At 49.2% G+C, this 19,247-nt stretch overlaps 2 protein-coding genes across 2 annotated transcripts; both read left to right on the top strand.

The window, feature by feature from the left end:
- Positions 1-7,500: 7,500 nt before the first annotated feature.
- On the top strand, positions 7,501-8,524 carry LOC111257284 (Werner Syndrome-like exonuclease). Its single transcript, XM_022826559.1, has one exon. The coding sequence runs from the start codon at positions 7,610-7,612 to the stop codon at positions 8,210-8,212; it is 603 nt and encodes a 200-aa protein (XP_022682294.1). The 5' UTR covers positions 7,501-7,609; the 3' UTR covers positions 8,213-8,524.
- A 5,727-nt stretch (positions 8,525-14,251) lies between these two features.
- Positions 14,252-15,419, top strand: LOC101773693 (Werner Syndrome-like exonuclease). The gene has a single exon (XM_022826522.1). The coding sequence runs from the start codon at positions 14,398-14,400 to the stop codon at positions 15,091-15,093; it is 696 nt and encodes a 231-aa protein (XP_022682257.1). The 5' UTR covers positions 14,252-14,397; the 3' UTR covers positions 15,094-15,419.
- The last annotated feature ends 3,828 nt before the right edge of the window (positions 15,420-19,247 follow it).

Below are 19,247 nucleotides of genomic sequence, written 5' to 3'. Positions count from 1 at the left end.
AAGCAAGCCCAGGTAAGCATAGCTAGACATTCCAACACTATTTCGGTTTGCTTCATCCCTACTCCGGTCTTTTTTTCCCTGAAATATTAGCGAATCGGGTTGGATTTTAAAATTAGATCATGCTTGGATGAGGGATTAAGCTTTACTCAGCTAAAAATTAGCTCCCGATGATCTAAATATGGAAGCTAAATGTGAGATAAAAATTGACTAACCCTAACTAACCATCAAAATCCAGCTAATAGAGGCTAATTTCATATAAGAATGGCAAAATATCAAATATCCTCCCACTAAAACAAAACTTATCCTTCCTTCTCTCGCATCCACTACGGGTACAATGGACTTTTATTAATAAATAGGCTAAAAATTAGCTCTACCTCCAAATAAGACAGGGCTAATTTTAGCTGGCTAAAGTTTAGACGTCTAAACTTCAGTCACAACTAAGCTTTAGTTTTAGTCCATCCAAATACACCCTTAGTCAAGTGATCTGCGTATGTTATGCCCTAGTTAAATATGATCGCGGTATGCTGTCAAGATTGTGACGTGCCCTTCACTTCCATGAATGCATGCCCGTTGCGCCTCGCCGCCTCCACAACCCTTTTTTCGTTGTGCCTACAAATCGCATCATCCCAATACCGTCACGCTTCTCCTCCACGTCGTGCCGCAGCAACGCCAATATAGTTTAGCCATGCTCCTTTGTGTTAGGCTCCTCCATTATGCGTTTGAGATACATCCATGACATTACAACATGTTGCTCATCGTAAAGTTGACGAGGAGGCCTCACAAGATAGTGATGAAGTTGGTGGATCCCGCGTCAAGATCATATGCTTTAGCTTTGTATTAATTCAAATTTCTCTAACTTTAGCCAAGTTTATAAAAGTTTACCAACACCTACAAAATCAAATTAGTTTCATTAAACCAACTAAAAATTTGCCTTTATAATATTTTCTTTTGAGTATTTTAGATCTTCGTATATTTTCCTGCTAAAAAATGAAATAAGTTTGGCTAATAAAAACACCTTGCATTTCAGAAGGGAGAGAGTAATATCGTTTGGTGGGCTTGGTTAAGGAAAAAAAGGATGGAAGAAGAAAGAGAATAGAGGAGGATAAGGAGGTTGACATGAGCAATGGAAACAATTTTGTTAGAGGGGGATGAGATTGATGTGAAATCCAAATTCGTTGGATGTTAAATTACATGTTGGATGGTTTTTGTTCCTATATGTTTTTACTATTGGAATGTCTAGGCGCTACGATGAAATACTGGATCTTGTTCACATATATTTTATGGTCTTTTACCGTCCCCTCCCAGATGCAACAGAATTTACACTAACAACTCTTTTTAATGACAATTGACTAAAACTAACACAGGCTCACATGGCGCCTCGCCACACCTCGACACGCACCTAAAAAGGACATTTTACTTTTAGGAAGCATGAATAGATGGTTCATCACCATGCATGTACTGACTTATATATATTTTTACAGTGCAGCACATACGCAAAATGACAATATACGAGAACTTATTTAACTAATCGAGCTTTGTAGATGATTTATAGAAACAAATTATTGGCAATAAAATATAATCTTAATGGAGCATGTTTTTACATAAAGGGGTCTCAATTTATTAGGTTATAAAACAGAGACTATCTATAAGTTCCATAATAATTTGACATTTTGTAGCTAGACATTAAGGTTTCATATCCCATCTAGATTCATCCTCTCACTACTTGGAAACTGAGCATTCATCCCGAGACTCAGTGCCGATTGCATTTTGGTCCGGTACCGGACCTAACGGCTAATTCCCGATGAGGCCCCCGCGAACCCCTTTAGTACCGGGGTGGAGGCTTCACCCGTTCTAAGGTTGCACATTAGTACCGGTTGAAGCCTCCACTTGGTACTAATGTGCAACCTTTAGCACCGGGTGAAGTCTCCACCCAGTACTAATTTGGACTTCACTAGATTGAATTCCACCGCACGCATCCGCTCCTCACCGTCTTATCCGCACACCTTCCTCTCTCTCCCAAACGGCCCTCCTCTCTCCCTTCTCCCCCCACAGCGGCCTTGCTTCTCTTCCTCCCATTCTTCCAAGCGCGCCCCTCCCCTACCCTCACGGCTGGCCCTCCCCTCTCCCCTCCGCGCGCCCCTCACGGCGACGCCGGTGAGGAGCGGTGGCGGGGCGAGGTGAGGCAACAACACGGTGGTGGGGGAGCACAGAGGCGGAGTGGCGGGCAACGGCGCGGGGAGCTGCAACGTGGAGGCGCGGCGGGGGCAGCGGGATCTAAGGGGTGGCGGCGCGACAAGACGAGGGGGCCGGCAGGGGGTCATGGGGGAGGCGAGGTGGCGGGGACGAGGGTCAGGACCAGGCTCAGCTAACGAGGAGGAAGGGCGGCCGATGGTGACGAGGCGGAAGGGCTGCTCTCTCTCTTCGGCGTGGGGCTCAGGTGCTATGCGGCTGGGGGGGTGCGGCCGGGGCTCCGGTCAGTGGATTTTTTTTAATTTTTTAATACCCCTTTAGTACCGATCCTCCTTTTAATATCGATGCAGTAGTACCGGTCGCACAACTTGTAAAAAAAGGGGTTTGGGACCACCAACTAATTTAAGTGATCAGGTATTTTTCTTTACATTTGTTTACAATGGCGGTAGTTTTTTTTAGCAAATATAGACGGCAGCAGCTACGACGAACCATTTTGTCCTACGTTGGCTTGAATTTTTCCTCTGAAGGGTACCCCCCCTCTCTTTATTTTCCATGTCCAGTCAGTTCCTGTCGGTACAAACAAGACGATCAATCAGAGTGGACCTTGGGTTCTTTTCTCGTCCCTCCCTTTCAATACGTGGTTGATGGTTGCGCAGTACGCATCCTATCAAAGATCACATCACATCCATGCTGACGCTGTCCCTCCATGGCTCGGCCCTTGGCTCCACGCCTCCAACGATTTCTTTATAGCATGCAGCCGATGCCCTACGCGCCCGCCCGCCTTCGTGTCATCGTGCTCGTGTGCATGTGCGGGCGCTCTAGCTAGCCTCTAGCCGTCTAGCTTTGCTAGATTGGTGCCGGAAGGGAGCGAGGTGATGCGCCGGTGACGAGGATGATGGACGAGACAGTTTCATTTTTCTCCATACTCCCAACGAACTCCCCCTCACCTAATCGCTGTAATCAACCGCCCATCTCGCCGAATCTCTAGGGCCATGAGCCTACGACGAGCGTCGGCAGTTAATCTAATCATGACATCACGTAAGTGCTTGCATTTTTTTAAAAGGAAAAATTATTCTAGCAGTGAAATGATCGAGGGGTTAGCCGGCCAGCACAGCACAGTCATCAGATCGGGATCCAGGTGATCAGTGACGGTGCCAGTGCCAGATCGATCGACTGGAACATGAAGCCTGCAGAGAACTGCAGCTCATGTGCGTGTGGCCGCTGTTTTATACTTTTTGGTCAAATGGTGGCCGGGCTGGCTGCCATGGTAAACTACAGTGCAGGGGGCCTGCGTACACTGCACACGGCCCTGCTGCATTATGACGAGAGATTGATCGAGGACGACCGGTTCGGTCGGTGTTGAGTCGTGACTCGCTGCTGCAGCAGCAGCAGCGCCATATGCATGTGACTTGTGAGTCGCTTGCTTGGCTAGCTCTCTAGCGAGGAGAGGTGTTTTATTTGTTCCGATGTTTCAAGTTCTTGAGTTGTGCTGCTGCGTACATGCTACGTGCCGTTCTGTCGTTTTCGTCTCCATTTTTTTACCTACCTTTATGTGCACAATGCAGCTTTATAGTACGATCAAAGATATGATAGTATGATACTGCGTTGGTACTGACCATGTGATGAGCCCCTTGGCTAGTGTATTTGACTGCACGATGCTAGAACCTAACGGAGAGAGGCCCTGCTGTCGATCAGCTATGCACTCGTGATGATGGTTTCAGGTCCTGTTGCCCTCGCTGGACAGGAATAATTGTTAGTCTTTCAGCTCTGCAACTCGTGCATCCGTAATTAACTAGTGTTGTGACATTATCCTAATTTGCAACGGTTTATTAGTCGTTTGTCTCAAATTGTATGCCCTTGCAAGTAACCATCATATCTTTAATTAGTTTCCCTCTCGTATATGCCCTGTTGATTAATTGTTGTAACCTTTTACGTGGTGAAATAAGCATCCACAAGACTCCGATCAATTTATTGCTCTTCCATTAATATTTTTTGTAATTTGGAAATTGCTTTTACAATTTCTTTGTTTGAGATGTAGTATTTTCTAAGTTTCAAACTCCGTCTACAAACTGTTTTCAGGAAATTAAATTGATAGTCAAACTAACAGTTTCTGGGTATGTACTTAAGTACCTCTCATAGATGTATCTAAAACGGATTAAGATTAGAGTGTACTTCATTATTCATTTACTGATATAATATAGTCCATCACTCCGCTTGCCAAGTTTTCATTAAGAATAAAATAGTATGAGTGGTGCTTATTATTCGCTCTAAGCCCCTAAAACTATAGCTCATTATTCAGTTAGATGGGATATCAGCGTCGATGACAGAAAAAACACGCAAATAGACACCGGATAAAGAGAATCACACCATTTATTCAGCACTAGCAGACATAGATACATGGATGACAGAAATACGAGAACTGGATAAAGGGCACCTAATGATTATTCAATGATAGCACAAGAAGTTGCTTACAAGTGGGATGTACATTGTCAATCATATACAATGGGAGCAAATTAAAGGATCAAATGTATATATATTTCGAGAATCAAAGGTTAGCAGCCTCTCCCAATCTCGCTCTTTGTTCCTCTTTCTGATGAGCAACCACAAGCCGCAAACTACCAGAATTATGGCATATAAACTTTGATTAATCCAAGAGTGATCCAGATGGTGGTGTCTGTTATACCTAAACGACGAGGGGACAACATGTACGTGTGCACCGACTCCACCTGGAGCGTGCCGTCTGTTGCGAGTACAGCTGAGTCGTGGAAGCCGATTTTCTAATGGAGGGCGCGGGACGGATTCTTGTAAACAAGAACTGAAACGTACAAACCTGAGGATGAGAGCGACGTCGCAGCAAACGAACTAATCATCCTGAAGAACGTCGCCATCACGACTAATATATTGACCTGCTGCCTGTTCCCAATCGAGAAAGCCATTTTGGTGGTATTTCGGGAGGCATTTTGGGGTATAAAAAAACTGATGATGAGGTCTCTGTTTTCGTTTTTTTTTTTTTGCTGGAGATAGTGCTAATGATGTTGTTTGTTTCATGGTTAGCCCGGAGTAAAACAGCTGAAGAAGTAGTTTTTCCGTTGAAACTGGAGTAGGAGATATCTGGTTCCGTCGAACGAATAATCATTAAGACATTCATTCAGTTAATAACAAAGATGAGCATCCAAATAATTGAGCCAAGCGGATGGAAAGGCTTTAACGAGCACACTAGCCGCGGCCCGCGGGCGAAGAAAAAAAACTGCCGGTGTTCTGCGGGCTGCACTGCGCGGTTGAGATGGGCCTAAACGGAGCATTCGGCCTCTATAGTGGCCGCGGGGACCCGCAGGGAGAGGAGAACGTGCTCGGACCGACGAAATGGGCTGCACGAACGCCCCCACGACTAGCAACAGCCAACGCGAAAACGCGGTCCAGCAGGTAGGTGTCACGGAGGGCCTTTTTTTTTTATGGAAGAGGGAAACGCGGTCCTGCAGGACCCACCTGTCAGCGACCCACCGTGCGGGACCCACGTGTCAGCGCCTCCACCCTCCATTTCTTCCTCCTCCCACTGCTTCCTCCTCTCCGTGGAGATGAGCTCCCCGGCAGTTAGGGCGGCGGGGGTGGTGGCGGCGGATGCGGCGGCGGGAGCCGTAGGAGAAAGGTGGCGCGGGGGCAAGGGGCTCGCTGCCGGTAAGGTTAGGGTTCAGGATGGGGGGCTTCAGGGTTCGGGCTGCCGATGTTGGGGTCTACAGTGACCTCCGGCTGTAGAGGGAGAGCCTTGGGTGGCGACGACGGGTTGTGGGCGGGGCGGCGGGTGGTAGAGGATAGCTGGTGGGCGGCGAAGGAGGCGGAGGATAGCTGGATTAGAGCGGCGGCGGTTGGCGGTGGCGAACCCGGCAGCAGGAGCCGCCGGAGACGGTATAGGAGGGTGGTGTAGGGTTGGCTGGAGGAGGGAAGCAGCGGCGTGGGAGCGACTGGAGGAGGAAGACGACCTCCTCGTACACCGTTTTGGTTGGTCGAAGGTGGTGGTGGGCCACGTGCAGCGACAGTCCCAGCCGCATCCTTCCCACCATGGTACCATCACCGTAGGGGCAGGGAGGAGGGGCATGGATGAAGATAAGGATCAAACCTGACACTGACAGCTTGTTTCGCTTGCCATCTCCTGCCAGTGAGCGACGACCAGATGTACCCGCGGAGAAGCAGTGCAAGTGCTGCCTGCTGCGTGTGCGCAAAAGCAAAAGGTTTCTCAAAGCATGCTCTCTTTCGTAAAGGCCTCCAACTTTGCCAAAATGTCCCTGCAAAGCTTACTTTACATTTAAAAAAACGATGTGTTTATGAACTTCGGAACACATGAATAAATTGAAAAAATAAAATATTAATAAATTGCTGCATAAAATGTGACAACAGATCTGAGAAATGAGCAACAATGACTACTGAGTAAGGTCCTATTTGGAATGAAGGAATCTCAAAAGATAGGAGTAGGAAAAATATAGAAATAAAGTTGCTTGATATTTGTAGTTCTATATGATTTGAGGATGTAGAAAAGTTTGTAATAGTGTTTGGATGCAACATAGGAAAAATAAAGGAACGAGAAGAGAGAGATAGACATAAAGAAAAGTTTCTAATAGGTTGGATGTCATGTTAGATTTAATTTCCTCCAAAATCTTTATGGATTGAGCCATTCCATAGGAATTTCAAAAGATTGGAAGATAGCTAAGGGGGTGTTTGGACCCATGGATTATTTTTAGTTCGGATCACATCGGATGTTTGATGACTAAATGTAAATTAATTATAAAACTAATTGCATAAGCCGTGGCTAATTTGGAAGACAAGTCTATTCAACATAATTAATCTATGATTAGCACATATTTACTGTATCATCATATAGTCAAATAATGAACTAATTAGGTTTAATAGATTCGTCTCGCGAATTAGCCTTCATTTATACAATTAGTTTTATAATTAATCTATATTTAATACTTCTAATTAGTATCTAAATATTTCCTGTGACCCGATCTACTCCAAATGGGGCTAATCCTTTTGAACAAAGGTCACGTGATCCTACAAAAATCTTATATGAATCATACGGAGTATATGTTCTAAAGGAGGCCTAAAACAGGTTTGATGCCAGTTACTGCCATTGCCATAATTGCATCCGTGCTTTAATTGTGTCAGAAGTGAAAATTTTTGATCCTTTCCATGGGCAAATGTGCCATTCCATCCTTTTCATGGTCTTGGACTTTTTGGTCTTGGTCTTGGTCCTGGGCTCCTGGTCCTGCTGCCTCCTGCCTCCTCACTGGGCTCCCTGGCGTCGTCCTGTCTTGCCTTTCGCAGCCCGGTTGATTAGACTTTACAACCATCAATCTTGTTGCGCACGAGACGAGCCAAGAGAGACGAAACACTTGGGGTTGGGGGCGACGAAGAGACGGATCCGATGGGCGAGACCAAGGTGTACACCGTGAGGTTCGAGGGCGACGCGATCACCACCACCGTGACATCCTCCTGCGAGGCCGTGGAGGACTGGCTCGACGAGGTCCGCTCCGTCCACCGCCGCCGCCTGCACAAGCTCGTCGTCGGGCTGGACGTGGAGTGGAGGCCCCTCTTCGGCCCCGGGTACAGCCCCACCGCGCTCCTCCAGCTCTGCGTCGGCCGCCGCTGCCTCATCTTCCAGCTCCTCCACGCCGACTACATCCCCGAGGCGCTGGCCGAGTTCCTCGCCGACCCCGACTTCAGATTCGTCGGCGTGGGCGTGGAGGCGGACGCGGAGCGGCTCAGCAACGACTACAACATGCAGGTGACCAACACGGTGGACCTGGCCGAGCTCGCGGCGGAGGAGATGGGCCGTCCGGACCTCCGCAACGCGGGGATGAAGGCCATCGCGAGCGCCGTCATGGGCGCCAACGTCGACAAGCCGCAGTGGGTGAGGCTTGGCCCCTGGGACGCCTACGACCTCTCCCACGAACAGGTCGAGTACGCCTGCGTCGACGCCTTCGTCTCCTTCAAGGTCGGCCGTATGCTGCTCACCGGCGACTACTGATCGAGCGTCCGGCGGCCAGACCGCCGCGTGTCCCGGGAAATTCCAGTGCTTTTGTTCCAGATTGTCCTATGTGCACTAGCTGCTACTCCGTAGTTCTCTCCTAATCACCGTTAGGTTTAAAGGGTAAGGTTTTAGGGGTTTCCGGGATGGATCGGAAGAATTAATCAGACAGTCGTGGTGGAGACGGGGGGTTAATCTTGGACCATTGTGATGTGTTCGTTCATGGCTCCTTATTTGCTTAGAGCAGGCTACTAAAGATTTGATGCTTTAATCAGGTACATTAGCATCGCTAAGCATGCGTGTGATTAATGATGGTTGAGCCTATCGTGACTCTTTTTTTTAAAACAAATTTGCTTGTTTACTTTACTCGACCGTGTTTGCTTCAGAGTAGGTTAAATTAAGCAGTGGTGATTAATCAGGTATCAACATCACTAAGCATGCGCGTGATTCCGAGCTTTGCGACGATTTTCGGAAGCCATCTGCTCGACTACTAGTGTCACCGGAGTGGAAGGCGAGGCGCGGCAGCTGCGGCGTGGCGCGGAGGAGGTAGGCGACGGCGCGGCGAGGACATGTGAAGCCGCCCGACGCAGCCACGCGGGTCGATCTACCTAGGCCGTGGGTTGCCGAGACCCGTCACCCATCACGTTGTCAGGCAATTGATTCGTTCGCCATGGTCAATTAGGAGGAGTTTTGCAGCCTGTACAACTTCAGTCTGAACCATGAGCCAGACACGAGCTAGGCTTCCAAACTCCTAACTTTGACACTATATAAAAAGAAGATTCCTCATCACATCAAACTTGCGGTACATACATGGAGTACTAAATGTAGACGAAATCAAAAACTAATTGCACAGTTTTGTTGTACTTTGCGAGACGAATCTTTTGAGCCTAATTAGTCAATATTTGGACAATAATTCACAAATACAAACGAAACGCTACAGTTGCGCATTTATGGCAAAATGCCAATTTTGCCACTCCCAAATTGGTAACTAAACAAGGCCCTAGACGGCCAGGCTCATGGGGTACAGAGATTGATTCGTTCGTCATGGTACAACCTTCAACATGTTTGTTGCAAATTAAATAGAAAGTGAAAGAATAATAGGAACATGTCAACATGACAAATAAGCAGGCAAAGAACAACAGAAATATGCTAGCAAATTAAACAAGTGAAAGAATAGTATGAACATGTCAACATGTCAAATAAGCAGGCAAAGAATAATAGAAATATGCTAGCAAGTTAAAGAATAGCATGAACATGTTAACATTGCAAAAAAATATAGGTAAAGAATAACAACAACATGTAAACATTTCAAATAGCAAAATAAAGTAGAGTAGGAACATGTCAACCTGGCAACAAAATAGGTAAAGTAAATAGGTATTTGATGTAAACAGGCATACATGGCATCACATCACAACTATCACAGGCATATAGCAGTAATAGATCCATCATATTACAATACTTACTTACCATGCAGTTCCATAGCAAAATAGTTAGTACCATTATTTTTAACCATGCCATGCTGAAATAGAACTTAAAAGGCCACCACCCATGTGAATCCAAAACCACCACAAAAGGCCAAGTGCGAGTGAGGCTACACCCTAAGAGGTCAGACCTATGTATATAGAGATCTGTGCAAAAGAAAGGGAGTGGTCAGGGATGGAGACTTGCTCAACTATTTTTCGTGAGCTAGAAGGCACCAGCAGCTACTACATCACATGTAGTAGTGCTTGCCCAGCCAGGTCGTGAGCCAAAGGGTGCGGTGGTTCTCGCCCATCTTTACAAACGCATTGCCCTGGGACTTGTTGTCTAGGAGGTGGCTGAAAGCTAGTATGAGAGCCTCCTCAGAGAAGCTAGGGGCCAACATCACAGCATTGTAGAGGTCAGGTGCACCTACTCAGGCCTAGTCTCCCTTAATGTAAAGATTACATAGCTTGAATGTCCTAAGGGTAGAAGTATCGCAGGTGTTGAATGTTCCACGGGTTAGGGACGTCTGAGCCGTCCGCCCACTATAGCCAGTAAGTGCTGGGCTGGATGACTTCTTTAACGATGAAGGGCCCCTCCCATGGGGTCGATAGCTTTGTGCATATCCTTGGTGGACTGGATCCAGTGGAGCGCTAGGTCGCCGTCATTGAATTAGCATTCCTGTACGTTCCTGTCGTGGTAGCGCCGAATCTGCTACTTGTGCCGCGCGTGCTGGATGAGGCCCACCACACGGTGCTCTTCCAAGCTATCGATGTTGACCTACCGACTCTTTTCTGCTTTCCCTTCCTCATAGTATTGAATCCGTGGGGCACCAAAGGCAACATCTTTTGGCAGTACAGCCTTTGAACCGTAGACGAGGAAGAATGGGGTGTAGCCGATGGCCCGACTCTTTTGGGTGTAGAGGCCCCAAATGACGTGGGGTAACTCGCGGAGCTATTTGGTGGCGTACTTGGATGCGTCATCAAAGATGCGAGACTTGAGGGATTGGAGGACCATCCCATTCACACGTTCGACCTGGCCATTGCATCGTGGGTGAGCTACTAAGGAGTAGTATACGTCGATGAGGCTGTCCTTGCAAAAATCCAAGAACTCGGATCTCGTGAATTGTTTGCCCAGGTCAGTGATGATCCTATTGGGGACCTCGAAGCGGTGTGTGAGCTCTTCGACGAATTGTGTAGCTTTAGCTGACTCTAAGCTGGTGACAGCCTCGACTTCGATCCACTTGGTGAATTTGTCAACTGCCATGAAGATATGGGTATATCCACCCGGAGAAGTCTTGAAAGGACCGACCATATCCATCCCCCAATATGCAAAGGGCCAGGATGGTTGGATGGTGCGTAGGGCCTGCGCTGGGAGGTGTTGCTGCTTGGAGAAAAATTGGCACCCTTTACACATCTGGACGAGCTCTTTTGTGTCGGCGATAGCAATTGGCTAGTAGAAGCCAGAGGGGAACACATTCCCAACTAGATTGCCCGGGGCGGCATGGCTTCCGCATGAACCCGAGTAGATTTCGTGGAGGAGTTCAAGGCCTTCGTTGTGGAGGATGCACTTCATCAGAATGCCGATAGATGCGGCCTTCCTATACAACTCCTTATCAATCACAACGTAGTTGGTACTGCATCGTGCAAGCTTTTCAGGCTCGGCTTTGTCCTCTGGGATATATTGTCGGTGATGAATGTGATGAAAGGTGCACGCTAGTCATCCTCCGCCTTAATCATCAGGACATCGGTGGTCACTGGGTCGGCCTGAGCCTGGACGTTGCCATCAGCTTGGTCCAGGTCCAGTACCTAGTACCTTGATAGAGGGTTTTCTCAAGTCTTGGACAAACACACTGACTAGGACTAGAGCGTGTTTCGAGCTGAGCTTGGATAGGACGTTGGTGGTGATGTTGTGTTCCCTAGGATGTGATGGAACTCAAGACCGTTAAAGTGAGCCTCGAGTTTGCGGACCTCGGCACAGTAGGCATCCATGGTTTCCTTGGTGAACTCCTAGGACTTGTTGACCTGCTCGATGACAATCTTGGAGTTTCCAAACGCGAGGATGTGCTTAATGCCGAGCGAGGCGGCGATGCGGAGCCCATGTATAAGGGCCTCGTACTTGGCGCTGTTGTTGGTAGCCTTGTGGTGGATCTGGAGGACGTACTTGAGCTGCTCGCCTTTCGGTGATATGAAGAGGACCCCCGCGCCGGCTCCTTTGAGGTTGAGGGTGCCGTCAAAGTACATCGTCCAGTGCTCCGGCCTCTCCAGGGATGGCGACTCTTGGATCTCCATCCATTCCGCGACGAAGTCGGCCAAGATCTGGGATTTGATAGCATGATGTGGGCAGAAGTCGATGTCGAATTCGCCGAGCTCCATGGACCATTTGATGACTCGGTCGTGGACATCCTTGTTGTGCAGGATCTCATCGATTGGGTAGGAGGAGATCACTCGGATGTTATGCGCTTGGATGTAGTGATGCAACTTACGGGAGGTGATCACGATTGCGTAGAGTAATTTCTGGACTTGCGTGTAGCGGACCTTGGAGTTGCTCAGGGGGTTGCACGAACGTGCTCGGCTTGTTCCTGTTGGCGGCACCTGCCGTGGTCCCGGTTCCTCTCATTTTGCCCTTCCTCCTGGGAGGAAGTTTCACCATCACGAGGATGTTCATTGGCAGAGACAGCGAAGACTTCCCGATCTTGTGACATAGAGCTTCCATCATCGCCCTTGCCGTAAGGGTTTGGGGTTAGGGCGAAGCGAGGGACCTGGAAGTCACCGCGGTCTGGAAACTAGGTGGGTTCGGGTGGGTCTTCAAATTGGATCTGGAGCGACTGCGCAAGTTTTTCGAAAAACACAGCAGCCGGGTTCTTGAGGCCAAAAGGGGCGCGAGGAAGGCCTGACGTCGACCTTCCGGGGTGTAGTGCCACCTCGGAGAGATTGATGCACTCAACAATTGTATTGCTGATGCGATCGAGCTCCGCGATTAGATCGGAGGACGTGGGTGGGTGGGTTGCCACGAGGATGTGTGGGACCCTCTCTGAGAGAGAGAGAGATTGCGACCTGCTGGGCAAGCGGCGTGATGATCCTCGGGTGAAGACCTTGCTCGATCGAAGCAGATCTGACGTATGCCGAGCTGGCGGAGGACGCCGAGTCGGCAAAGGAGGCGGTGGAGTCGGATTCCACCAGCATGCTCCCGAAGCGGAGCTGGATCGGATTAGCGAGGAAGTCCTTCATGCTCTCGGAGAAGATGACGCCGGGGCGGGATACCATCGAGCTCGCAGGGGAAGATCTCACGATCACCCCTACCTAGCGCGCCAGCTGTCGGATTTAGTGACCGGCAGTCCACTAGGGGGTTACCTAGGTGGTAGATTTGTACTGTCGGATTTAGTGACCGCAGTCCACTAGGGGGTTACCTAGGTGGTAGATTTGTAGGCGGGGGAGATCGTAAGACCAAGAGGTCAAATGGTAACACATGGGCACAAGGTTTAGATAGGTTCGGGCCTCCGGAGAGTAATACCCTACGTCCTATGTTCTGGTGGATTGTATTGCTGGTATGGGATGCGAAGAGTCGATCTACCCTCGGGGGGCGTCCCTAGCCGTCTTATATAGGCTGACGACCTAGGGTTACAATCGGATAGGATCTAATCCTAGTCGGTTGTTATATGGAAAGCAATATGAGTCAGTTTACAACAAGTATCCCGTGATATCCGGACTGAATTGATTCGTCCGGCCTCCTGACTTGTGCTCCACGCGTCTTCATTCCTTAGCCCACACTGCACGGTCGGGTGGGTCCACTTGCCAGGACCGACCAGTATCTAGTCGGTAGGGACCCGTAGGTACCCTTATCCCTCACTGCGATTTCAAGATTTCTCCTTGCTGCCCCGAGTGAGATGGAACCACTCTCCCATGCTGGCCTTGATGAGCGAGGCGAGGTGAGCTGGATTGGCAAGACAAGCAAACAAGCTTTTAAGGTCGATTATTTCTAGCTTTGCTCTAAGAGTCTAACTCCTCAAACTTGTCATTGCTGAAGAAGACTAACTTGAGAGAAAATAAAGTAATTAACATATCCAGCTCATGGTAGAGATGAAGTTTTAACTGATTCTCATTAGATTTCACAATCACCTAGCACCTTTGCGCAAATCGCGGATTATAGAATTTAGCAAAGTGCTTCTGAAAGCTATTTGTGCTATAGCGCAGCTATAACCTTTAGCGGTATGTGAAAAATGAGAAAAATTTAGACCCAAATATTAGTAACTTCACACATTTCAGCTCATATTTCGTAAGTACGTATCCAGTCATGAGTGAAAAAAATAAGTCACGACTCACAAGATAAGTCATAAGTCAACGCTAATAGTTCATAAATCACAAGTATATAAGTTCGTAAAGCAGTTATAGCGGAGTTAGCAATGCTAGCTATTGAATTGAGTGGTGCTATTCACGCAATAGCGGAGTTAGCGGCATTAACAGTAATATTTGCAATAACGTTGCGGGTATCTGTCTCCAACAAGTTATGGCGGTACTATAGCGGGCTATTTGCCACAGTGAGATGTTCCTGTACCCAGCACCTTTGCCGTTGTGTTTCCAGTAATCCAATCCGTTCGATTGGCACTTCAGTAGTACCCAACCAACCCCCTCCTGCCCTTTTGTCGTTTGCGCGAAGCAGGACAGAAGGAGCGCCGCAACAGCAGCCGCAACCCGAGCGACGAGCAGGAGGGATCCGATATTCCGATGGACGAGACCGACGTGATCGAGGTGACCTTCGGGGACGACGTGATCGCCACCACCGTCACGTCCTCCGGCGAGGCCGTGGAGGCCTGGCTCGCCGAGGTCCGCGCCGCGCCCAGCAGCAGCCTCGTCGTCGGGCTCGACGTCGAGTGGCGCCCCAGCAGGCGCTCCGACCAGAACCCCGTGGCCACGCTGCAGCTCTGCGTCGGCCGCCGCTGCCTCATCTTCCAGCTTCTCCATGCCGACCGCGTCCCCCGCGCGCTGGCGGAGTTCCTCGGCGACCGCGGCGTCCGCTTCGTCGGCGTCGGCGTGGAGGCAGATGCCGAGCGGCTCAGCGACGACCACGAGCTGGTGGTGGCCAACGCGGTGGACCTGCGGGGCCTCGCGGCGGAGGGGATGGGCCGCCCGGAGCTCCGCCAGGCGGGGCTGCGCGCCATCGTGGCCGCCGTCATGGGCGTCAACCTCGTGAAGCCGCAGAGGGTGACCATGAGCCGCTGGGACGCGTCCTGCCTCAGCTACGAGCAGATCAGGTACGCCTGCATCGACGCCTTCGTCTCCTTCGAGGTTGGCCGCAAGCTGCTGGCTGGAGAGGCGGTGGCGGCGGCTGATCCAGCGGTTCCAGCTGGCGAGGCGGCGGCGGCGGCTGATCCAGCGGTTCCAGCTGTCGCAGGTGCGGTGGCCGTCGCGCGAGTCCCGTGAACCCGCCTTGCTTAATTCTAGTCTTTCCTAGCCTGCTTCCGCAAAATTTGTCCTAGTTCGTGCAGATTTGGTTCTTGACTGCATTTTAAATTGCCTATTTCTCCAAATCGCCGTTAGAATTTAAGCCTAGGTCCTACTTCTTGGGGTTTCTGTGACTGAACAATCAATCAGGCAGTCATGGAGACTGGGATTGGGAGGGGTTTAACTGTTGTGATGTGTTCGTTCTTGGCTGCTGCCTGAGCAGGCAAAAGATTGTGGTGATTAATCTGGTATTAGTATCATTGGGCATGCGTGCTATTCAGGACTTTTGTGCCGATGCTGTTGCACGGAACCTTCTTCACTTCTGTGCTTGCTCTAGAGCGGCATTGTTGCTGTGCCGTCTCGTCTGCCGTGCTTGCTAGATGCTACTCTTACACTGCTTCCACTTGTCGTCGATTGGATGCTGCAAATTTTCAGTATGATTCGATTGTCCTAGTACTATTGTTCACCGAATCGCTTGATCATGTGGAGTTCCTGTTAGCGATCGGAATTTCTGCTCGCCAAGGTGTTACTCTCATATTTGTCGGAAATTTTTTCGGATACATCCTGTGATATACTGTGGACCTGTGGTAGAACGCACCCCTACCTTACTCGTTGTGAAATCCTAGTGATGCCTTGTGAGAATCAGCCGGGAGTCAATCCATGAAGGCCTGTGAGTTGTGACCCATATACTCTTTGCTGAATTCCCTATATGCCATTTAAAGTTATCAGTTATCACAGTCCACGTGCCATCGAGAAAATGGAGACCTTGTTCCTCCTTCCCCTACCATAGCATCTTTCCTACGTTGCACTTGAGCACACACGTCTCTGGCTCCTGCTAGCAACTTCGGCCTCAGAGGATCCCGTTGCTCACCACAGCCCATCTGTTCGCTGGCTAGTGGCTAGCATCACCCACGCTCGTCAACGGCCCCAGCAGTGTCCATCGTCCTTCCCAAACCGTAAAAAGTAAACAACGCGATTGGCGTCCTCCCCAACGGTCCAACGGTGTGGTGTGTGTCCGTGTCCTTCCGTTGCGAATAGCAGCGCCAGTGTGGACAGCGAGTGCGCCGCAGCGGGTCCGAATAGCAACGCGCGCCCTACCGTCTACCGGTTCAATTTAAGGGCTGTTTGGAAAGAGCGTGTTAAAATTTAACAGGGAGTGTTAAACTTTAGTATCTTGAGTTGTTTTGATGATCTGTTAAACTTTAACACCTTAAGTTGTAATTGACAAATTTACCCCTCATTACTCCTCTCAATAGCAGCCAAATACCCCTTCTTCCTTCTTCTCCTTCCTCCTTCCTTCTTCCTCCTTTCCTGGCTGCGCACGCCGGGCCACCTCCTGGCCGGCCCCCAGCGCCATTGCTCCCTGGCCGGCCCCTCCCCCTGCTCGGTCCACGCCGCGCCCGGCGCCGACGCTGCCGGCCGCACCGTCGGCCCCTCCCTGCGCCTGCCGCCTCCAGCCCCGCCTCCGGACCCGCCCCACTGCCGGCGTCTCCTACCGCGGCGAGTGGCTGCGCCGCCCGAGCCCCCACCGCCACCACTGCGCCGCCCGCCGGTCCCCACACCACCGGAGCGGCCTTGCCCGCGCCCGCCGCCCGCGCGAGGCCGCCGCCCGCCGCCCGGCGTGGCATCTCGGCGTAGGAGCGGCGCGGACCGGCGGTGGCGGGCATAGCGGCGACGCGCGACGGGCAGACCGGCGGCGGTGCGCGACGCGCGGATCGGGGAAGGAAGATGGGGGGCAGCAGAGGAGAGAGAAGAGGAGAGAGAGGGGGGGGCAACCAGGAAATAAGTGGGGAGGGGGACCACTTTTAACACCTTTAGCACATTTTAACACCCCCTCCATGTGTTTATGAAAAGAGAGGTGTTAAATTTTAACACCACTCTTTTAACACAGGTGTTTGGGAGCCAAGATGTTAAAAAAGTGTTAAACTTTAACACCCCCTTCCCAAACAGGCCCTAAATACAAGTAAATAGAAGGCAATGAAAGGAGAACATGCATAGCTAGGACAAATTCACGAAATTACAGCACATGCTAACAAACACATCGTCAATACACGCTTTGCATGGCTATCAACATCGCAGCGATAGTGTTTTTCTTCTAACTGAACAAACACAGCTAAAGAACATTGATACAAGCTACAACAGTTTCATACTTCCACAATCAAAGAATCAACAAAGGTTCGGTGCAACAGTTGCGGTAAATTGCATGTTGATACCACAAATATCAAAGTATGTACCAACATAGGTAAAATGTTAATCTAGCGGGAACGTAAGGATCATATCATATGTATCTATTGCTGGTAACAAATTGAATTGCCTATCCATAGCTGGTAGCTCACATCAGCGAAGATTTCTATACTAAAAGGTTCATAATCACATATATGCGGCCACACTTGTTAGGTGCCTCCAAATGATAATGAAGATCATATGATCATCTCATAGTGTCAAGAATTAGATGATTATTCCGGGAGGGACCCATGGTCTTGTCCATCACCTCTATGCGTCCCTTTGACTGCTCCATTCACACTGCAACTGCAAAAGTAGATTTGTTCTAGTTTATCAGTGATTAATTTCTTTTACTTCACATGTAAGTTACATAATATAACATGAGTACCAATTGCCATTTTTGTTGATCGCAATTTGTCTACCAATGCATTATAAACCTACAAAGCATGATAAAAAAGAAAGAAACAAGGTATCTACAAAATGTAAGCAGCAAGCACAGATCCTTCCTGAAATGTTCTTCATCAATAATGTAAGCAGGAAGCAAGATAGCTACAAAACTTGTAGTCAGCTAAACTAATCAAGGTATCACAAAATGAAACTATGATACTTTCAGATTTTCACAATTGATTCATAACCATAAAGGAATCAAATTAAAAATTTGTAAGAAGTCTCAATCATTTAGGACATTAGAATTCAGAGTAATACAAACATCTCCATCCATTCACGTATAGACAATCTCTAAACAATATAGCCGCGAATTGACTCATTTGCTCAAGTAATTCGTCATCTGCAGAGACACAGTTCACATTAGAATTGAATAATGTCAAGAGAATCACCAATATGTAATTTGTGATTCTCTGAATGGCTAAGCAGGTCGGATCACCTGTCTGGTTGTATGCAGAACCGCCACCACCAAAAGCACCATAAGGATTTCCCATCTAATCACCACTGTAGGGAGGAAGAGGATAATTAGGACCTCCTCGTGGCCTGTATGAATGATCATGTCTCTTATCTGCCAAAGGTTTGGCCATGGATGCTTCAAGCACTTGACCTGCATTTAGTAAGCCCATGGTTAACTAAGATGCAGTTTTTATTCATACAACACTAAGCAGTTCTACCAACTAAAACATCCCTTTCTACCAACAAAAGAATAGATAGATGAATAGTACTAATTACAACACAGACCAAATGCCTCGCTTAACAAAAAAAGAGAGTAGATTCTCTGAATTGGTTAACATATTTTGATTTCCTTCTCTAAACTACATCTCTACACCACAAATTGAATCAATTGCGCTGAACAATTGCAGTTTCGCTGAACTCATAGAGCTCATGTCAATCTCTCTATTGAACTCTAAATTTTGAACCTGAATATACAAGCACACCTGATAGAGATGGGGACTGTACGAAACAGCAAGCAAAATTGAAAGGGAAAAGAAGAAAATTGTACTGTGCACCCATTTCATTGAACATATTGAGGGCATTGTCCATGGAAATGTCAAATGCGGAGCTAACTCCAATGGAAGCAGAGAGGAGAGGGTGGAAACGGGGGAGGGGTACCTGCTCGAGGTGTCCCTGCAGGAAGTAGAAGACAAGGTCGCCGATGTGCACCCTCTCCATGGATCGATGGGGAAGGCTGGAGTTAGGGCCCCGCCGCGTCGCCGCGACAGCCGTGAGGCACGACAGCCCCACCGCCTTGGCGCCCCTGTCAAGCCCGATCTTCAAGTCGGCGTGGCCGATGAGGCGAACCAGCTCCGCGAGCTGCGGCTCGGCGCATCACGCGTGCCAGGGACACCGCCGCGGACGCGGCTGCCATGTAGTCCTCCTCAATGCAGTCGGACGCGGCGACCACGCGCACGGTAGCCTCCGTTGCCTCGAGACACCCCTCGTCCTCATCCTTCTCCGCCCGCCAG

This window comes from Setaria italica, chromosome V, assembly GCF_000263155.2.
Source record: "Setaria italica strain Yugu1 chromosome V, Setaria_italica_v2.0, whole genome shotgun sequence".
NCBI classification, from domain to species: Eukaryota; Viridiplantae; Streptophyta; class Magnoliopsida; order Poales; family Poaceae; genus Setaria; species Setaria italica.
The sequence above is the reverse complement of the archived record's forward strand: the minus strand, read 5'-3'. Positions and strand labels throughout refer to the sequence as shown.

What these genes read in the sequence shown, in the direction of transcription:
- LOC101773693 (XM_022826522.1), top strand. Translation starts at nt 14,398, where the DNA reads ATGGACGAGACCGACGTGATCGAGGTGACCTTCGGGGACGACGTGATC.
- LOC111257284 (XM_022826559.1), top strand. Translation starts at nt 7,610, where the DNA reads ATGGGCGAGACCAAGGTGTACACCGTGAGGTTCGAGGGCGACGCGATC.